We start from the raw sequence: 17,781 nt of genomic DNA on the forward strand, positions 1-17,781 counted from the left end.
AGTGATTTTAAAAAACGTTCTTAGTTTATCTAACACTCAAATGATAAAAAATTTCGAGTGTTAGAAAATTTAAAAACATTTCTTAAAATCATTATCAAATGGGCTCTTAGAAACCAATAGTTTTTTGTTTTAAGTGTTGTATTGTGTTGCCTTATTTGTTTGTTGTCAGTGTATTTTATGGAATTTAAAAAGGATGGACTTAGAGAGCTTCCTAGAGTGTCGCCATGTGCAAAAGATTTGGTGTAAACTTTGTTGCGGTGTGGCAGCTATCCTTAAAAATGAAGAGAGAGTAGGAAAAAAAATCTCAGCTTCAACGGGTTGGTCATTGGATCAGTTGGTGGTTGGATGTTGAAGCTCAATAATTGCATCCTGTCATTTATGAACCTATCACATCTTTTTGGAAAGTTGGTGATATTATAGTTGTGAACAACGCTTGTATTAAATTAGGTCTGACTAATGGGTTCTGAGGCTAATGCTTTTGTTTAGAGCACAGAGAAAAGGCCAAAAAGGTTTCAATTCATTGCAAATACATTGCTCAATAATTGAAGTGTACAATGACGTTGCACGTTCATCATCTTTGGTATACACAATCTGACAGATTAATATTTTTTCCCATACAGGTTCCTGCAGAAGAATCAGAGTGCCTTCTTCCTCACCTCATATATTTCTTCCGCATGATTATCATGTTACATATTTTTGTGAGCCGAAGATGACTAAGCTGGGACACATGGTGTCTCTAATGTTCATATTCATAGATAACATCAGAACTATGGGGGCATAAATACTTAGTTGCATCTTTCCTTGTACAAAGTTCCAAATTTGGGGAGCTGCTTATGTTTTGTTTAAATTTGTAAATTGATATGAGCATGGTAGATGAGAGGGATAAATTAAAGATATTTTGGTATTAATATTTTATACATGACAAAGTTTTTATCTTGGGACAGTGACAATGAAGCCTTGAGGAAAATCAGACAGGTATTCCGCTACTTCTTATGATTAATGTCTCATTCGTTTGGGTAAGACTTTCAACAGATTAGTTACTCTGAATTCATATTTTATCATCTTATAATTTCAAATTTTAAAATTTTATTAATGGTAATATATTTTCTTCAAAATTCTCGTAATCTAGTCTTAAAGGGCTTTTTGTGTTTTTGGTAACAATTTTTTAGGCTATTTTTAAGCATTTTGCGCCTTCCTTTTTTTTTTAAAAAAAACAAAATTAGATATTCTCAAGTTTAATATATTTTAATAATTTTATTAACTTTCTTGGTGGGAGAGATGTTTTTTTTTATAAAATTTTTAAAACTAATTTTTAATTACTAAAAATATTTAAAAAAAAAAAAACACTTTTAATTGTTTTTCTTTGCAAAGTTACCAAATAACAAAAAAAAAAAAAAAAAAAAAAAAAACTAAAAAAAGAGTTAGCTGAATTTGAGAGTAATTAGAAAATTTTTAATTTATTTTTAAAAGGAATTTAGAAGTTTTCCTTGAATAAAATAAATTTAAAATTCATTTATTTTTAGAATGAGATGTTTTTTTATATAAAATTTTTAAAACTAATTTTTAATTACTAAAAATATTTAAAAAAAAACACTTTTAATTGTTTTTCTTTGCAAAGTTACCAAATAACAAAAAAAAAAAAAAAAAAAACTAAAAAAAGAGTTAGGTGAATTTGAGAGTAATTAGAAATTTTTTAATTTATTTTTAAAAGGAATTTAGAAGTTTTCCTTGAATAAAATAAAATTTAAATTCATTTATTTTTAGAATTAACTGATTTTTGAGGTAAAATGTGAATAAATAATTTTATCATCCAATTGCATATTTTCATCAAGCATTCTGATTCGGCAATCTTAAAATGTCATGGAATGGTTTAAGGAACTGTTTTCTAACCATATTTAAGAATTCATCATATACTTCGAAGGAACATACATTTATGGCGCGGCAGCATGACATTTTCTTTTACTTTTATAGTCTTTAAATGTATGGAGAGAAGCACGATCTGGTTGACAATTATTAGGATGTGCTTAATTCATGAGAAAGATGCATAAAAATAGGATGAGAACACTATCAAATAAAAAATAGGAATCAAAATCTATAAAAATAAAATTTAATTTTCACATTAATGGATTTCTTTTATTCTTATTCCTACACTAAAAAACAAGTTATATCCGTTACTAAAATTTTCACAGTAAAATTTACATTGAATTTTCGCTTAAATTCTTCCAGAACCTTCCTTGATTTTTAATTTTTACTATGGTTCCATTTATTACCTTTTGATTACTTGGGATGATAACTATTTATAACAAAAAAAATATTTTTCGTTATCATTTTGTGGTGTTATTGAGAACACGGTTATGTAGCCATGTTCTTGTGAATATAGCCACACACAGTCGTGTTCTCAAGAACATGGTGACCATACAATTAACTTGTGTTGGTCCCAAGACGGTTATGTGGGGGTCTTATCCCACGTGTCCACCCACAAGCACTTCCATGCGTCTGTCCATGTGGCATCATCCCAACTGGGTTATGTGTCAATTCTTCATTACTACGTGAACAACCTTCAAGGCATCCGGAGGCATTATGTCCGGATTATTTGCTTTGCTAAGCAGCCCACACACCCTTGATAGCCTCAAATCCTCTCTAGTATGCAAGACTATGGCTAGCTGACACCAGATTGACTGATGGGACTCTTCCCATCCTTACGTCTGCTTTAATAGATAGGCATGCTCAGCCTCAGGCCATCAACAAGGTTGAAGAGACGACAAGCTGTGTCATGAGCGCTGTCTGACACAGCCCCCAGCCACTTGCAGATGTGATGATTACCCTGTCACTACTGCACAATCATCACTACAAGGGTCAGCTCAGCACTACGAAGCCTCACTCCACATTTAAACATTATAAAAACCCTACTAAAATAGAACAGAAAAGAGGACATTGTGAGTTATCTCAACCACTCTCTCTATCTCTAAGGGTTTCCATTTTTTCTAGCGTCTAACTTGACCTTCGAAGGGTGTGTCCAGACAACCTATCTGGGTATCTTTGTGTAGGAAGCAAAAAAACTCAGATTCCGACACCGAAACGGGAGTTTCCACTGTCATGTCTAATGGAGGAATTCATTCTCAGTTGACCAGGTATCAACAGGTTACCCTCTTATTTATTATGGTTCTCAACTTAAAAATGATTCAAAAAGTTTTTTTCCCATACCTTAATATTTTTAGATACTTCCTTAAATTTAAATTGAGGGGAACATGGTGTCAAAACCCTGAGAAGCAACATGAGTAAGCGGGAGTGGTGCCAGTAATGTGTACATTCTTAGGCACTATCAGAAGTATGGGAAACAAATGCCTTGTAGCTTATCTAAATTTCTAAGCTCCAAATATGGGTTCCTACGGACATTCAGTTTAATTTGTAAAATGAATAACTAAGGGTACATGAGAGGAGAGGGGTGTTTCCTGATGATAATTTTTTAGATTTATATTGATTACAAATTTTTTGTAGGACCATTAATTGTCGTTGAAGTGAGAACAAATTATCGACATTTACTGCGATCTAGCTCTCCGCGATATGTTTGATAATAATATGTCCAACGTATCAACCGTTAGGGTCGAGCTTTCTTTGTGTTCTTCCCGGCCATCTTCACAAGGCTTTGATTGACGACCCTTAGCAACCGTTCTTCTAGCAGTTCACGCAAACGATGCCTGCACCATTGGTCTTGCTTCTGTTTCCACTTGGAGTGCTTAGGAGCCAAAATCTGACCCGCGGTTGAAAGGAAAATGCACAATTATTGAAGTGGACAAAGACTTTTGACCTCATTTGTGGAAGCTAGTCGTTTTTCCAAAGATGAGGCTGGAGCTTGGAACCTGGGGCATTCATGTTCCATCATCATCTTTAATATTATTGCAGGTAGCTTTCCTCTTTCCATGGGAATTTCTACCCTCCACACAAGTCAAGAGCGACTTCGTCTTTTCCAGAATCATTAATATTATTCCAAGTGGGCCATTCAAAGGGAAAAGAGCACATAGAAAAAAAATTGAATCCAAACTTAATACATTGAATTTAAAATAATAAATATTTTATGTAGTTTTACATTAAATATATAAATATTATTTTTTTAAATGATATAGACACTATGTTTAATGTAAGACTACATAAAATTTAAATATTATTTTTAATAATATGAAGTCAAGCTAGTCCTTGAGGTTGGATGCATCTCTGATCTCTTTGCAGCATCAAATAAAATACTTGACGGTGGAATGTTGTGTTGGACCCTTGTAGTTGTTGGTTGTGCAGGGCGGATCAACTTGATTAGCTTTTGTAGCAGATTGTAAGCGTGGCTCTCAAAATCTTAAGAGACATAAATGAAATTTACTCTAATAATATATATAGACACATAAAGATAAAAATATACTATTATCCTTTTTTCATATAGTATTGTTTCTTGTTTAGAATACATAATCACTCTTAAGTAATTGTATTACCCAATAAATTATACCTAGTTTTAGTGACGGAACCAACAATTTGATCTAAGGGTGGCGACTTTTAATACATATATGGGTTTAGCCCAATAGTCAAGACTTTTTATTATTGTTAAGGGAGACATTATTAGTTTTGAGTTTAAATCATCCTATTGTAAGAATTGAATCTTTTATTTTCCAACATTTTCACATGGGGAGATGGCTCCCCTAGGCCCTACCTGGCTCGGGCCCGGTGCCTAATTTATTGATTGATGGTGTTTGAATCTATTTATTTTTTATTCTTAACATTTTCAAGGGTAGGTGCCCCTTAGGCCCAATCTAGCTCTTTATTGATTGATGGTGTTTGAATCTATTCATTCTAAAAAAAAATTATTTTTTACTTTAGTTAATATTTTATTTAAATTATTAAGTTAGTTTTAAATTGCATGCATTATTAATTTATTACGTCAAGTACAATAAAATAAGAAAATAATATACTCTATCCTACTAAATAAGTTCATTCAACAGTATTTCAAAAAGTAACTTTCAAATGATATAAGGAAGTTACAAAATTAAACCCAAAAAAAATTCTCTCTGGGTTAAGTTATATCTTATATTTAATTATTAATAAAAATAGAATAGAAAATTTGCACTTTTATTCGTACCCCATATTACCATATTGGATGATAAGTTGGTATAGGTAGATTAATAATATGATTGGTTTCAAAAAAACTATTAAGAAAAGAAAAAAATATAATAAAAAAATAGGTTTTTAATATCTTATTTTAGTATGAAAAATAAAAAATAAGATATAATTAAAATTAATTAAAAATTATATATATTTAAATTATTTGATATTGACATAAAAAAAAGTATATTAACTTGAATGAGTTTAAGATAGTATATAAAATAATTTATCAACTTTCAATTTTTTTTTTCTTTTATTTTTACATTATACTTAAAAAGATATATAAATGGAGAAAAAATATACTAAATAAAATAAATTTATCTATATATAAAAATAATTTATTAATTTAAAATCTATTTTTATTTCCTTTAACTTTTCTTTCCTTTTCTTTCTTTTTCTTATATTTCTTTTTCCATATTTTCCAAATACTTCACATATCGCTCCACTCCCAATTCCCCACCCCCTCAAAATTTCAAAACCAAACATAAAATACAAACACAAGTGTAAAGTTTGTATCTTTGTGAAACTCATGTAATCTTGACCATAGGAACCTTCCCATACAATTAATTTCCTACAAAGGAACGTGGCAACATGTCATTGGGTGAGTGTTTTAGGAGACAAAATGGGCTTTTTTAGCTTTTGCAGCAATTTTAAAAAATGGTAGTTAGGAAAATATTGATAGATCTACGGTAGTTTTGACCATGTAGAAGGTGTCTTTTGAAGAGAAGAGACACATTCCACAATTTTCAAAATCACGAAAGAATTGAATTTAAGATAAAGGTGTCTCTTGAAAAGACACTTTTCACGTGGCAAAAAATCCAATATGCATTAAAGGTGTCAAAAATCCAATATGCATTAAAGGTGTCTCTTCAAGAGACACCTTCCACAATTTGACAAATTTGAATGTCTCATGATTTTAAAGCTAAAGATATCTCTTGAAGAAACATGACCTTTTACGATTTCTAAAAATTTTAATTTATACAAAATGTGTCACTTGAAGAGACACTTTCCACAATTCCACAAATTCCAATATATACTAAAAATTGTAGAAATGATTTTAAAGTGAAAAATGTCTCTCTTCAACATAAATTCGAAATTTTCTACTGTGTATGAAAAATCGGGTTTATACCGAAAGTGTCTCTTCAAAATTGGATTTATACTAAGATGTCTCTTGAAAAGACACTTTCCACAATTTCACAAAATCCAATATATATTAAAAATTGTAGAAATTATTTTAAAGTGAAAAATGTCTCTCTTCAACATAAATTCGAAATTTTCTACTGTGTATGAAAAATCGGGTTTATATCGAAAGTGTCTCTTCAAGAGACACTTTCCGCAATTTTCATTCATAGTAGAAAATTTCGAATTTATGTTGAAGAGGGATATCTTTAGCTTTAAAATCATTTCTACAATTTTTAATACATATTGGATTTTGTGAAATTGTGGAAAATGTTTTTTCAAGAGATACCTTTAGTATATATCGGAATTTGTGGAATTATGGAAAGTATCTCTTTAAGTGATACATTTTGTATAAATTAAAATTTTTAAGAATTGTAGAAAGTGTCTCTTCAAGAGACTTCTTTAGCTTTAAAATCATGAGACATTCAAATTTGTCAAATTGTGGAAGGTGTCTCTTGAAAAGACACCTTTAATGCATATTAGATTTTTTGTCACGTGAAAAGTGTCTTTTCAAAAGAGACTTTAATATAAATCTAATTTTCTAAAATTATAGAAGATGTTTCTTCAAAAAACACCTTTAATTTAAGTTTAATTCTTTCATAATTTTGAAAATTGTGGAAGGTGTCTCTTCAAAAGACACCTTCCATATGACCAAAATTGTTGTAAATTTATCAATATTTTTCTAACTATCATTTTTTAATAATTATTTTTTAAAATGGCTGCAAAAGTTAAAAAGGTCCGACCGGCTGTTGAAGGGAAAATGCACAATTATTGAAGTGGAAGGAGACTTTTAACCTTATCTGTGGAAGCTGGGTCGTTTTCAAAACACGAGGCTGCAGCTTGGAACCTGGGGCATTCATATTCCATCATCATCATTGTTAACATTTTTATTCCATCTAGCTTTCATCTTCACATGGGAATTTCTACCATCCGCACAAGTCAAGAGCGACTTCGTCTTTTCCATAAATATTAGTATTATTTGTGTGCTCCTTCCCAGAATTTGATTCAAGCTCAGCCCTACGGCCTTTTCAACTGATCCAATTTCATAGATCACATGGATGCGCCAGTTCTTTTGCTTCTTCTCACTCTGCTTCTATCTTCTCCACTTCCATCGTCCACCCTCGACAGTTTGAGTCAAGGCTCATCCCTCTCAGTTGGGAAGCCTGAACAAGTTTTGATTTCACAAAGTGGAATCTTCTCAGCTGGCTTCTACCCCGTCGGTGATAATGCTTATTGTCTTGCCATATGGTTCACCAAACCATCCTACGAAGGCAAACATATCGTTGTTTGGATGGCAAACCGAAACCAACCAGTTAATGGGAATTTCTCAAAGCTTTCCCTGCTAAAAAGTGGTGATCTTATCTTAACAGATGCTGGGCGGTTCATAGTTTGGACCATAAAGAGGGTTGGGATTTCTCCGGTGCAATTACACCTCTTCAACACTGGTAACCTTGTGCTGCGTACCTCGGATGGTGTTATTCAATGGCAAAGTTTCGATTCACCAACAGATACCCTTCTCCCTCACCAACCACTCACCAGAAATACGAGACTTGTCTCTTCAAGAACCAAAACCAACTTTTTCCCAGGGTTTTATTATTTCTATTTCGACAACAATAATGTCCTCATTCTTGTTTTCGATGGGCCGGACGCTTCAAGCATTTACTGGCCCCCATCGTGGATGGAAAACTGGCAGGCGGGAAGATCGGCATACAACAGCAGCAGAATTGCATTACTAGATTACTTTGGCTGTTTTTCCTCAACCGACGATTTTAGGTTTCAGTCCTCGGATTTTGGTGAGAAAGTCCAAAGAAGATTGACCCTGGATATTGATGGCAACTTACGATTATACAGTTTTGAGGAAGGGAGAAATAAGTGGGTTGTTACTTGGCAAGCCATCACGCTACAATGCAACATTCATGGAATATGCGGACCCAACAGTATTTGTACCTATGTGCCTGGTTCTGGGAGTGGAAGGAGATGCTCTTGCATACCTGGATATGAGATGAAAAATCGCACTGACCGAACTTATGGATGCATACCAAAATTCAATCTTTCTTGCGACTCACAGAAGGTTGGTTTCCTCCTACTCCCACACGTTGAGTTCTACGGCTATGATTATGGCTATTACCCTAATTACACCTTAAAGATGTGTGAAAATCTGTGCTTGGAAATATGTGGCTGCATAGGATTTCAATACGGCTATACTTCGGATGTTTATAAATGTTATCCTAAGCGGCTGTTGCTCAACGGATACCGCTCGCCTAGTTTTGTAGGACATATATATCTAAAATTGCCTAAAGCTAGTCTTCTTTCCTATGAAAAACCGGTTAAGGAATTCATGTTAGATTGCTCAGGCAACCGCTCAGAGCAGCTAGTAAAATCTTATGCAAAAGCCCACGAAAATGAAGTGTTATTAAAGTTCATCCTCTGGTTTGCGTGCGCAATTGGAGCAGTTGAGATGGTTTGCATCTGTATGGTGTGGTGTTTCTTGATGAAGGCCCAGAAAAACACCAGTACAGATCCGCCAGGCTACATTTTAGCTGCCACGGGATTCAGAAAATTCACCTATACTGAGCTGAAGAAAGCAACACGGGGTTTCAGCGAGGAGATTGGAAGAGGAGGAGGTGGGGTTGTATATAAAGGTGTCTTGTCAGACCACCGAGTGGCAGCCATCAAGCAGCTCAGTGGAGCTAACCAAGGAGAATCTGAATTCTTGGCAGAAGTAAGTACCATTGGGAGGTTTAACCACATGAACTTGATAGAGATGTGGGGTTATTGCTTTGAGGGGAAGCACAGGCTCTTGGTTTATGAATACATGGAGCATGGATCACTAGCACAAAACCTCACTTCCAATACACTTGATTGGCAGAAGAGGTTCGATATTGCGGTGGGCACAGCAAAAGGCCTGGCTTATTTACACGAAGAGTGCTTGGAGTGGGTTCTACACTGCGATGTGAAGCCTCAAAACATACTCCTAGACGTTAATTGTCAGCCAAAGGTGGCAGACTTCGGCCTGTCAAAGTTACAGAACAGAGGAGGAATCAACAATTCGAGATTGTCGAGGATCAGAGGAACAAGAGGTTACATGGCTCCAGAATGGGTTTTGAACCTCCCCATCACCTCCAAAGTAGACGTTTATAGCTATGGTATTGTGGTTCTGGAGATGGTTACCGGCCAAAGGAGTGCTTCAATGGCCATCCACGGTACAGATGGCATAGGGGAACGTCAGAGTTTGGTGGCATGGGTGAAAGGGAAGATGAATAGTGCAACTGCAGTTGCTTCGTGGATTGAAGAAATCCTAGACCCGTCGATGGCAAGCCAATATGACATGGGTGAGATGGAAATTCTAGTAGCAGTGGCTCTGCAATGTGTGGAATTGGACAAGGATGAAAGACCCACCATGAGTCAGGTGGTCGAGACGCTTCTCCGCCCTGAACGTGGAAACAATCATCACTACTGATAAATTAATGCCTCGTATGGGCCCCCAGTGAGGTGGCTTTCTATACTTATTCCGCCCATTTATGATATTTGTAAAAGAACAGAGTAATTTTAAGTAGAATAACTGAGAAGCCAAATCTTTTGATACAACATACAATATAATTATATTGAAGTGTCTTTTTAAAAGATACAACTTGGTTATAAGTTTTAATGTCAACCTTCTCAAATGTTAAGTAAAAAATTATTTAATTTTTTTTTTAAATCTTTAATATTATGTCACTGTATTAAAGTATTTCTTAAGAGGTAACTTGATTACCAAAAGTTGATATTATTTTTTAATTCAAATTTATAATTATAATTTATAAATAAATTTTTAATTATTATAAAATGCAAAACTTCTTACTTGATCAATTAGAATGGATGATCATCTATTCCCTTATATCTCTTCAATATTGTTGCTACCCTCGTGCCTACTTTATATAAAATAAAGATTTTACTAATAAATATTACATAGAATTTTGTTCCCAATATCTGTCCTTCATTGCTTAGGAAATTTTGATGAATGTGAAAGGGAAATGGAAAATTGTGGGTCACCATATAACATAGAAGGACAAAAATGGCATTTTATTGGTCTTGCATAGATTGAGGTTGAAATGGGGCAACACATCAAATCTGAAATGGTGGATGACATGTAAAATACAATATTAAATAATGATTGAAAATGAAATGAATCGAGTCACCCAGCAAATGTCTATTTTCAAGTATTTCATTAGATTTTTTTTTTTTCAACCCAAGACCTCTTTCTGTAAATTTATTATTAAAAATATTTTAATCCCTAACTTTTTGTGAGTGTCTTTTCGTAAACATGTTGACCTAAACTAATTGAGGTTATGTTTGGCTTTTCCGAAAGAAACAAAAATACTAAAAATATAATGTTTTTTCTCTTATTTATATATTTTTAAATTATTTAATCTAAAACAATGAAAGGTAAATAAAATTTTATAAAAATAATTTATTAATTTTAAATTCTTATTTTATTTTTATTCATTTGACATACCTTCGATAATTAGTATAAAATTAATATAAATGTTTCATATATAATCAGTTTACATACAATATATATTATGTACAAACTTGAACATAATGAATGAGATAGTGTATGTGCATAAAGAATGTATGTTAGTGCATTGGTGTAAGATTCAATAAAGTGTTTTATACATATTTTGTGCAACTAGTATACACCCTTTGTACATTGTTACCAAAGGAAAAAAAAAATAGATAGATGTGTAAAAGTAAAATCAATGTATTCGTTTGGCCTGAATCAAACAAGAAAATTGAAAGAAAATATTTAAAATATATTTACGATAGGGGCCTTGAAGTGTATCTTGTTGGCAATGCATATCTTTTATTGATCAAACATTTTTTTTGCTTAGCAAAGAGGTAGAAAATGTTTTTCAATGATTTGACATGAAATTCAAATAAGAAAACAAAATGTTAACAAATAATTTCAATTACTGAAAAATAATATTTGCAAACATTCATTCTTGATAATTGATTGGATTTTATAATACTCCGATGAAAAACATATATAATGTGAAGCCTTGGACTCATTTCACATTCAATTTCTTCAAATTTTAATATTACAAACTAAACATTTGTACAAATGGTACAAGTTAGTATCTTTTTATGTAATTAATTATTGTGAAGACATTTTATCTTTTTCATTTACCCAAGAATAATCATACTAATATAAACAAATAATTTTGATCATGCACAGATAAATATTCTTCTTCTTCGCTCTATCTCATGTGGTTGGATTTGGAGCATGGACCGTTTGTATTATTCAATTGTGGAAGACCAATTTCAATGAGTTGAGAGACCAATGGGCCATGGGGAGCAATGTGGAGCAGGGGTGTTTGTCTAGCATTTGCAGATGGTAAGCCCCTGAATCTCCAATTTTAGACACAATGTAGGGTCCTTCCCAATTTTCTTGGAGTTTCCCGGCTCCCTGTTCAACTGTATTCTCAAAGACCTTTCTGAGGACTAGAGTCCCAACCTTGAAGGCACGTGATCGGACTTTTCGATTCTAGTGGGGCAACAACTCGTTGCTGGTAGGACGCCATCCAGATGGATGCGTTCTCTCTTGCTTCATATGCCCAATTCAGGTGTCTTTTAAGTTCAATATATTCGTCTTTTTGGTCTTCAATGGTAGTCCGGGTTGTGGGCATACCTATCTTTGTGGGGATAACTGCATTCATCCCATAAGTGAGGACAAAGGGAGTGGTTCCCGTTGGTCGTCTGGGCGTTGTGCGATAGGCCCACAAGACTCCGGGCAATTCATCAACCCACATTCCTTTGGCTTTTTCCAACATTTTCTTTAGTGTAGAGAACAAGGTCTTGTTTGTTGCTTCTGCTTGTCCGTTACTTTGAGGATACCGAGGACTGAAATACAATTTTTTTTATCTTCAGCTCTGAACAAAAGGTTCTGAAGGCAATGCTATCAAACTGTGGCCCATTGTCAGCTATAATTGCCTGTAGAATTGCAAACCGACATACGATGTTTTTCCAAATGAACTTGAAAACGTCTGTCTTTGATGTTGACATATGTTTCTGTCTCTACCCATTTGTTGAAGTAGTTAGTGGCTACAAGTAGGAATTTTTTATGTGCGGCAGCGACGGGCAAGGGGCCAACTATGTTTATTCCCTATTACGCAAATGGCTAAGGGCTTGTGACTGGATTCAGGACCTCAGAGGGCATGCCTTTGGCATTGATCACACCTCTTAACATAGTTCACATCGTCTTGCTTCATGATGGGCCAATAGTATCCTTATGAATGAGGACGATGTGCCAAGGTTCGTCCTCCTATGTGATTGTCGCATACGCCTTCATGCAATTCCGCCAATACGTATTGTGTTTCTATATCGTTTAGGCCCCTGAGGTATGGTCCTCCAAATGATCGCCTATAAAGGTTGTCCTTAATCAGAGTGGAGTGGGTATCTTGTACTCGGATCTTATGAGCTTGTTTGCTTTCTTCAGGAAAATCTCTTATTTGGAGATATGTCTCAATTTCGTTCATCGGTCAACGTTTGCTCCATTGGTAGTGCACATGGGTGTGACATCTATGGATGACGTATCGTGGATGTAGACGCGCAATAATACTGCTTCCTTCACACAGAGAGTAGTTGTTATTCCGACTAAGGTGTCAGCCTAGGTGTTTTCTAAGTGGGGGATTCTCTTGATGGCTCACTTGCTTAATTTGTCCAGACTAGTTTCTTACCTTTAAAAGGTACCGAGCCATGCACTCGTCCTTAGCTTCATATTCTCTCTGAATTTGCCCAACAACTAGTTAGGAGTCATTGCGTATTTCAAGCTTGGACAGTGAGAAAGTCAGAGTAAGGCTAAGTCCGACGAGGATTGCCTTATACTCGACTTCATTATTAGAGGCTAGGAATCTGAGCTGGATAGCCTGTTCCAACTACTCTTTGGTCGGAGATTGCAAGAGGAGGCCCATTCTAGATCATAAAGCCTAGGATGCCCCGTGAGAGCTTGGACCTTGATGAGGTTTTTGGTGTGTTTTGGATATGAAGTCAGCCATGACCCGCCCTTTCATTGCCAGCCTGGGTTGATACTTGATTCTATACTCACTTAGTTCAATGGTCCACCTTACCAGTCTCCTGGATAGGTCTGGTTTGTGCAAAATGTTTATGAGTGGTTGATTTATGAGTACAGTCACTTAATGAGCTTGGGAATATGGATGGGGCTTTTGCGTAACACTCCTCAAGGCCAAGGCTGTTTGTTCTATCTTTGAATACTGGGTTTCTGTGTCAACCATTGCTTTGCTTACATAATAGACGAGCCTTTGCTCCTTGTCATTTACGCAATGGAATAGAACAACACTGACAACACAATCAAACACTGCTAAGTACATGTAGAATTGCTCACCAGGTTGAGGGCTACTTAGAATGGAAGGCTAAGTAAGGTAGCGTTTAATCTTCTCGAATGCTAGCTCACAATCACTTATCCACCTTGTCATGTTAGCTTCTTTCAGTGTGAGGAAGAAGAACCTTAACTTGTCTGTAAATCAGGCTATAAAGTGTCCTAATGCAACTAGTTGACCCGTGAGGCGTTGTAGGTCCTTATTACAATTTGGGGCGAACGTCTCCATGACGGCCTTGATTTGGTCCGGGTTGACTTCTATCACTCTTTGTGTAACCATGAGCCCTAGAAACTTGCCTACATTGACTCCAAAGGTGTACTTGGCTGGATTCAGCTTCATGTTGTACGCTTCCATCAAACGAAAGGTTTCTTCTAAATGCCAAGCTTGCTCGCTCTTGGTTTTGCTTTTTACCACAATGTCATCGATATATACTTCCACAGTCTGATCGATTAATGGCTTGAAAATCTTTGTCATTAGTCTCTGGTAGGTGACTTCAGCGTTTTTAAGTCTAAACGACATGACCTTATAGCAATATATTTCGTGTGGTGTCTCAAAAGATGTCTTCTCATCATTTGGTTGGAACATGGGAATCTAATGGTAACAGGAGAAAGCATCTATGAAAGAGAGTATTCTGTGCCCGGTAGTGGAGTCGACTGTCTGGTTTATCCATGGCAATGAGAAGCTATCCTTCGAGCAGACATCATTCAGGTTGGTGTAGTCGACATAGACTCGTCATTTGCCTCTCTTTTTTTGGGACGAACACCATATTTGCTAACCACTCTGAATATTCTACTTTCCTGATAAACCCGGCCGCCGATAATTTTTCTACTTTGGATTGGATGACTTTTTGCCTATTCGGGTGGAAGCGTCGGACCTTCTAGCGTACAGGTCGTGAGAAAAAGATAATATTGAGCCGATGTGAGGCTATCGATGGATGGATTTCGGGCATATCGGAATGAGTCCATACGAAGACGTCTTTATTATGCTAAAGTACCTCTTTCAAAGATCTTGCTTCCTCCGTTGTGAGGAGGGAGCTAGCATAGGTGAAACAATTATTTTCTTATGAGAGCTGTATGATCTGCAGGGGGTCAGCTGTCGACGAATCTCTTTCCGTCGGGCATTGTAATTGCTATTGTTTCTTTGTACTAGTCGGTTCAGTATGAGGCTCAGCAACGCTTGTGGATCCGGATTCTCGCGCCACCTGGTAACATTGTAGTGCTGCTAATTGGCTCCTAAAGAGGTTGACATGTCCGTTCTCAGTCAAGTAGTTCACTATTTGGTGATACGTAGAAGAGATAACCTTCATGTAGTGCAACCAGGTGCATCCCATGATGGCATTGAAAGGGGACAAGTCTTTCACAGTTGAGAATTGCACATTGAAGACCATTGGTCCGACTTGGACGAGTAGTACAACATCTCCCAGATAAGTTGTTGATGCTCCGTTGAACCCTGACAGTATCCGCCCGAGATTTTCTAAAGCAGACAGTGAGAATCTCATTTGCTTGAACACAGACATCTATAATAGGTCGGTTGAGTTGTCTAGGTCAACTAAGATTCGCCTTACATCGAACTCGTTGATCCCCAATGTTAGGATGAGAGCGTCTTGATGTGGTTGTAACACCCGATTGGGGTCTACTAAGGGAAAAGTGATTGTCTCATTTATTAGGTGCACCCCCTCATCAGCCAATCCTGGTCAGATTGAGCTAATCCGCTCTAGTACGGAGACGGCTCGGAGCAACCTTTGTCTTTTCCGCTTAGAGGTGTATTCTTCATTAACGGGCCCTCCATGGATGTAGTTGATTATGGCTCTGGGAACTGTTGAAGTTATAGGGATTTGGACGTCTGGGTTATCTTTTGTCCGCGCTCGTCTCCTCTCTAAGCGAACATACTGCTTTAGGTGTTCGACTCTTACCAGTTTTTCCACTAGGTAATGGATACTTCTGCATTTCTTTGTGGTGTGATCGTGTTCCTTGTGATAAGCGCACTTTCTGCTCCGGTCCCACTTAACCGAATCCGTCTTGATTGGCTCTGGCCATCCACAACCAGCTAGATCTCGGATCAGGTGGAGAAACTTGTCGTATGAAATGTTGAGGGGGGTAATCTTGTCTTAGCTTGACTAATGACGTTCGTTTTGCCCCTTACCTGACTGTCTTCGTTGGCTTGTAGTCTTAGAGCTCATGGCTAAGTCTTTCCTAGTGGGTTGGCTAATGACCATAACCTGTTGGGTAGCTGTGCGGACATTGTCCTCGAGCATGGAGTACTTGTTTTCTCGTCTAAACAGATCGTCCATAGTCACGGGAGGCTTTTTGGCAAGGAATTTGAAGAAGGGTGTACCAGGACAGATACTCTTTTTAAAGATTTACAGGACTGTGTCCATGCTATAAGGTTATACTTGGAGTACAGTCTGCTCGAAGCGCTTCACAAACTCCCTCAGCGATTCATTCTCCTGCATTTTTATGTTCTATAGGGTATTGATGTTTTGTTTATGCCGTGTTGAGCACATATATTGTCCTACGAGAACCTCCGACAGATCCCAAAAGTTATCGACGAAATTCATCGAGAAACGGTGGAACCATGAGAGAGTCTGGCCTTGGAGGTTGGTTAGAAAGACCTTACATAGTAACGCATCATTCCCTATGTCAATGGCCATGAGTTGCCTGTAGCGCATGATATGGTCAAATGGATCATTGGATCTGTCATACACAGAGAATTTTGGAACTATGAACCCTTTCGAGAGTTCGTAGCTAATAATGTCAGGGGTGAAAGACATGGAGAACATGTCATCTAGTTGCTTACTAACAGAGCCTAGAAGGCCTCTACTAGCCTAACCCTTTACTGGTTTTTATGCTAGCAGATAGGAGAGTCAATTCGTAATGACAGGTGTAGCTAAGGGGCTAAAATATGCCCCCTAGGCCATTGCTTCAGGTGATTCCCCCCATGTTAGGCAGCTGTGGCTCTAGCCTTGCGTGCATTGCATTTGATAGTTGGGACTTCTTATCGTGTCTTTTCTTTGTTGAGACATGAGTGGAGTCTGAGCTTTCATCTTGCTGCGCATGACAAGCTGGTGGGAATCTTTGTTTAGGCATTCTTTTGGTTCATTAGAGGGGAACTCTGCATTCCCAAGGTATGTTGTCTCCTTGTTTTGCCTGGAGTTCGTTCGTTGACTTTTAGGTTGTCGGCTACGAGGAGGGCCTGACGAGGACACTTGAATACGTAACACGTTGTTTTATTTCCTAAGTCTTCTTGTCTCTTAGAGCAAGGCCTGTACTTGTCATTCACTCTCTCACTGGCGTATCTTCATACTTGCACGCCAATCAAAATAACTCTCATCACCCATGGTTGACGATCGACTTTTTGAGAGTGTTGACATTTTTGTTCATTCCCATAGACAACACCAATGTCGATACCTTGTCAACTGAAGATGGATTCCTCCCTTAGTCGTGGTAAGAGAAGTTTCCTTTCAAATGCTGGAATCTAGACTCCTTGCTTCCCTGCACAAAAATGCTCTGATGGGTTGTCCGGGCATACCCTTCAAAGCTCAAGTCAGGCGAGAGAGAGAGAGAGAGAGAAAGAAAGAAAGAGCTCACAGTGTCCTCATCCTCTTGTTCTTCTTCAATCGTGTTTTTTATAATGCTCTAAGGTGGAGGAAGACTCAACGATGCTGAATTGGCTCATACAATGATGATTTTCGCAGTAGAGATAGGAGCAATCATCATATCTACAGGGCAATTGGGGGGTTGTGTCAGACGACGCTTCATGACAGAGCTTGCCATCCTTTCCACCTTGATGATGCCTTAAGGCCTTGTCTATTGATGCAGACATGAGGATGGAAAGAGTCTCATCACTCAGTTTGATGTCAATCAGTCATGGTCTCATATACCAAAGAAGACTTGAGGCTATCAGGAGAGTACAGGTCGTTTAGTGGCGTAAATGGTCCAGACAGGAGGTTCCCCGAATGTCTTGGAAGTCGTCCAGATAGTGATGAGAAATGTGACATATGGACTAGCCGAAACGATGTCATGTGGATAGACGCATGGAAGTATTTTGTAGGTGGACACGTGAGAGAAGACCTCTACATTAGGGT

At 36.8% G+C, this 17,781-nt stretch overlaps 3 protein-coding genes across 3 annotated transcripts in view; 2 read left to right on the forward strand and 1 right to left on the reverse strand.

Moving 5' to 3' along the window:
- LOC117907428 (protein MRG1-like) overlaps positions 1 to 950 on the forward strand; it is a 32,350-nt gene extending 31,400 nt beyond the window's left edge. The window contains 1 exon segment of the mRNA XM_034820964.1: positions 621 to 950. Coding sequence (XP_034676855.1) covers positions 621 to 678 — 58 coding nt within the window. The 3' untranslated portion in view covers positions 679 to 950.
- A 6,386-nt stretch (positions 951 to 7,336) lies between these two features.
- On the forward strand, positions 7,337 to 10,016 carry LOC117906320 (putative receptor protein kinase ZmPK1). Its single transcript, XM_034819307.1, has one exon. It carries the CDS (start codon positions 7,376 to 7,378, stop codon positions 9,779 to 9,781), a length of 2,406 nt encoding a protein of 801 aa, XP_034675198.1. The 5' UTR covers positions 7,337 to 7,375; the 3' UTR covers positions 9,782 to 10,016.
- A 4,810-nt stretch (positions 10,017 to 14,826) lies between these two features.
- LOC117907435 lies at positions 14,827 to 15,213 on the reverse strand. The gene has a single exon (XM_034820971.1). It carries the CDS (start codon positions 15,211 to 15,213, stop codon positions 14,827 to 14,829), a length of 387 nt encoding a protein of 128 aa, XP_034676862.1.
- Positions 15,214 to 17,781: the final 2,568 nt, after the last annotated feature.

Source organism: Vitis riparia, chromosome 18, assembly GCF_004353265.1.
Source record: "Vitis riparia cultivar Riparia Gloire de Montpellier isolate 1030 chromosome 18, EGFV_Vit.rip_1.0, whole genome shotgun sequence".
NCBI classification, from domain to species: domain Eukaryota; kingdom Viridiplantae; phylum Streptophyta; class Magnoliopsida; order Vitales; family Vitaceae; genus Vitis; species Vitis riparia.

Excerpts from the sequence above, each read along its gene's own strand:
- LOC117907435 (XM_034820971.1), bottom strand. The coding sequence starts at position 15,213 with ATGTCTGTGTTCAAGCAAATGAGATTCTCACTGTCTGCTTTAGAAAAT.
- LOC117906320 (XM_034819307.1), top strand. The coding sequence starts at position 7,376 with ATGGATGCGCCAGTTCTTTTGCTTCTTCTCACTCTGCTTCTATCTTCT.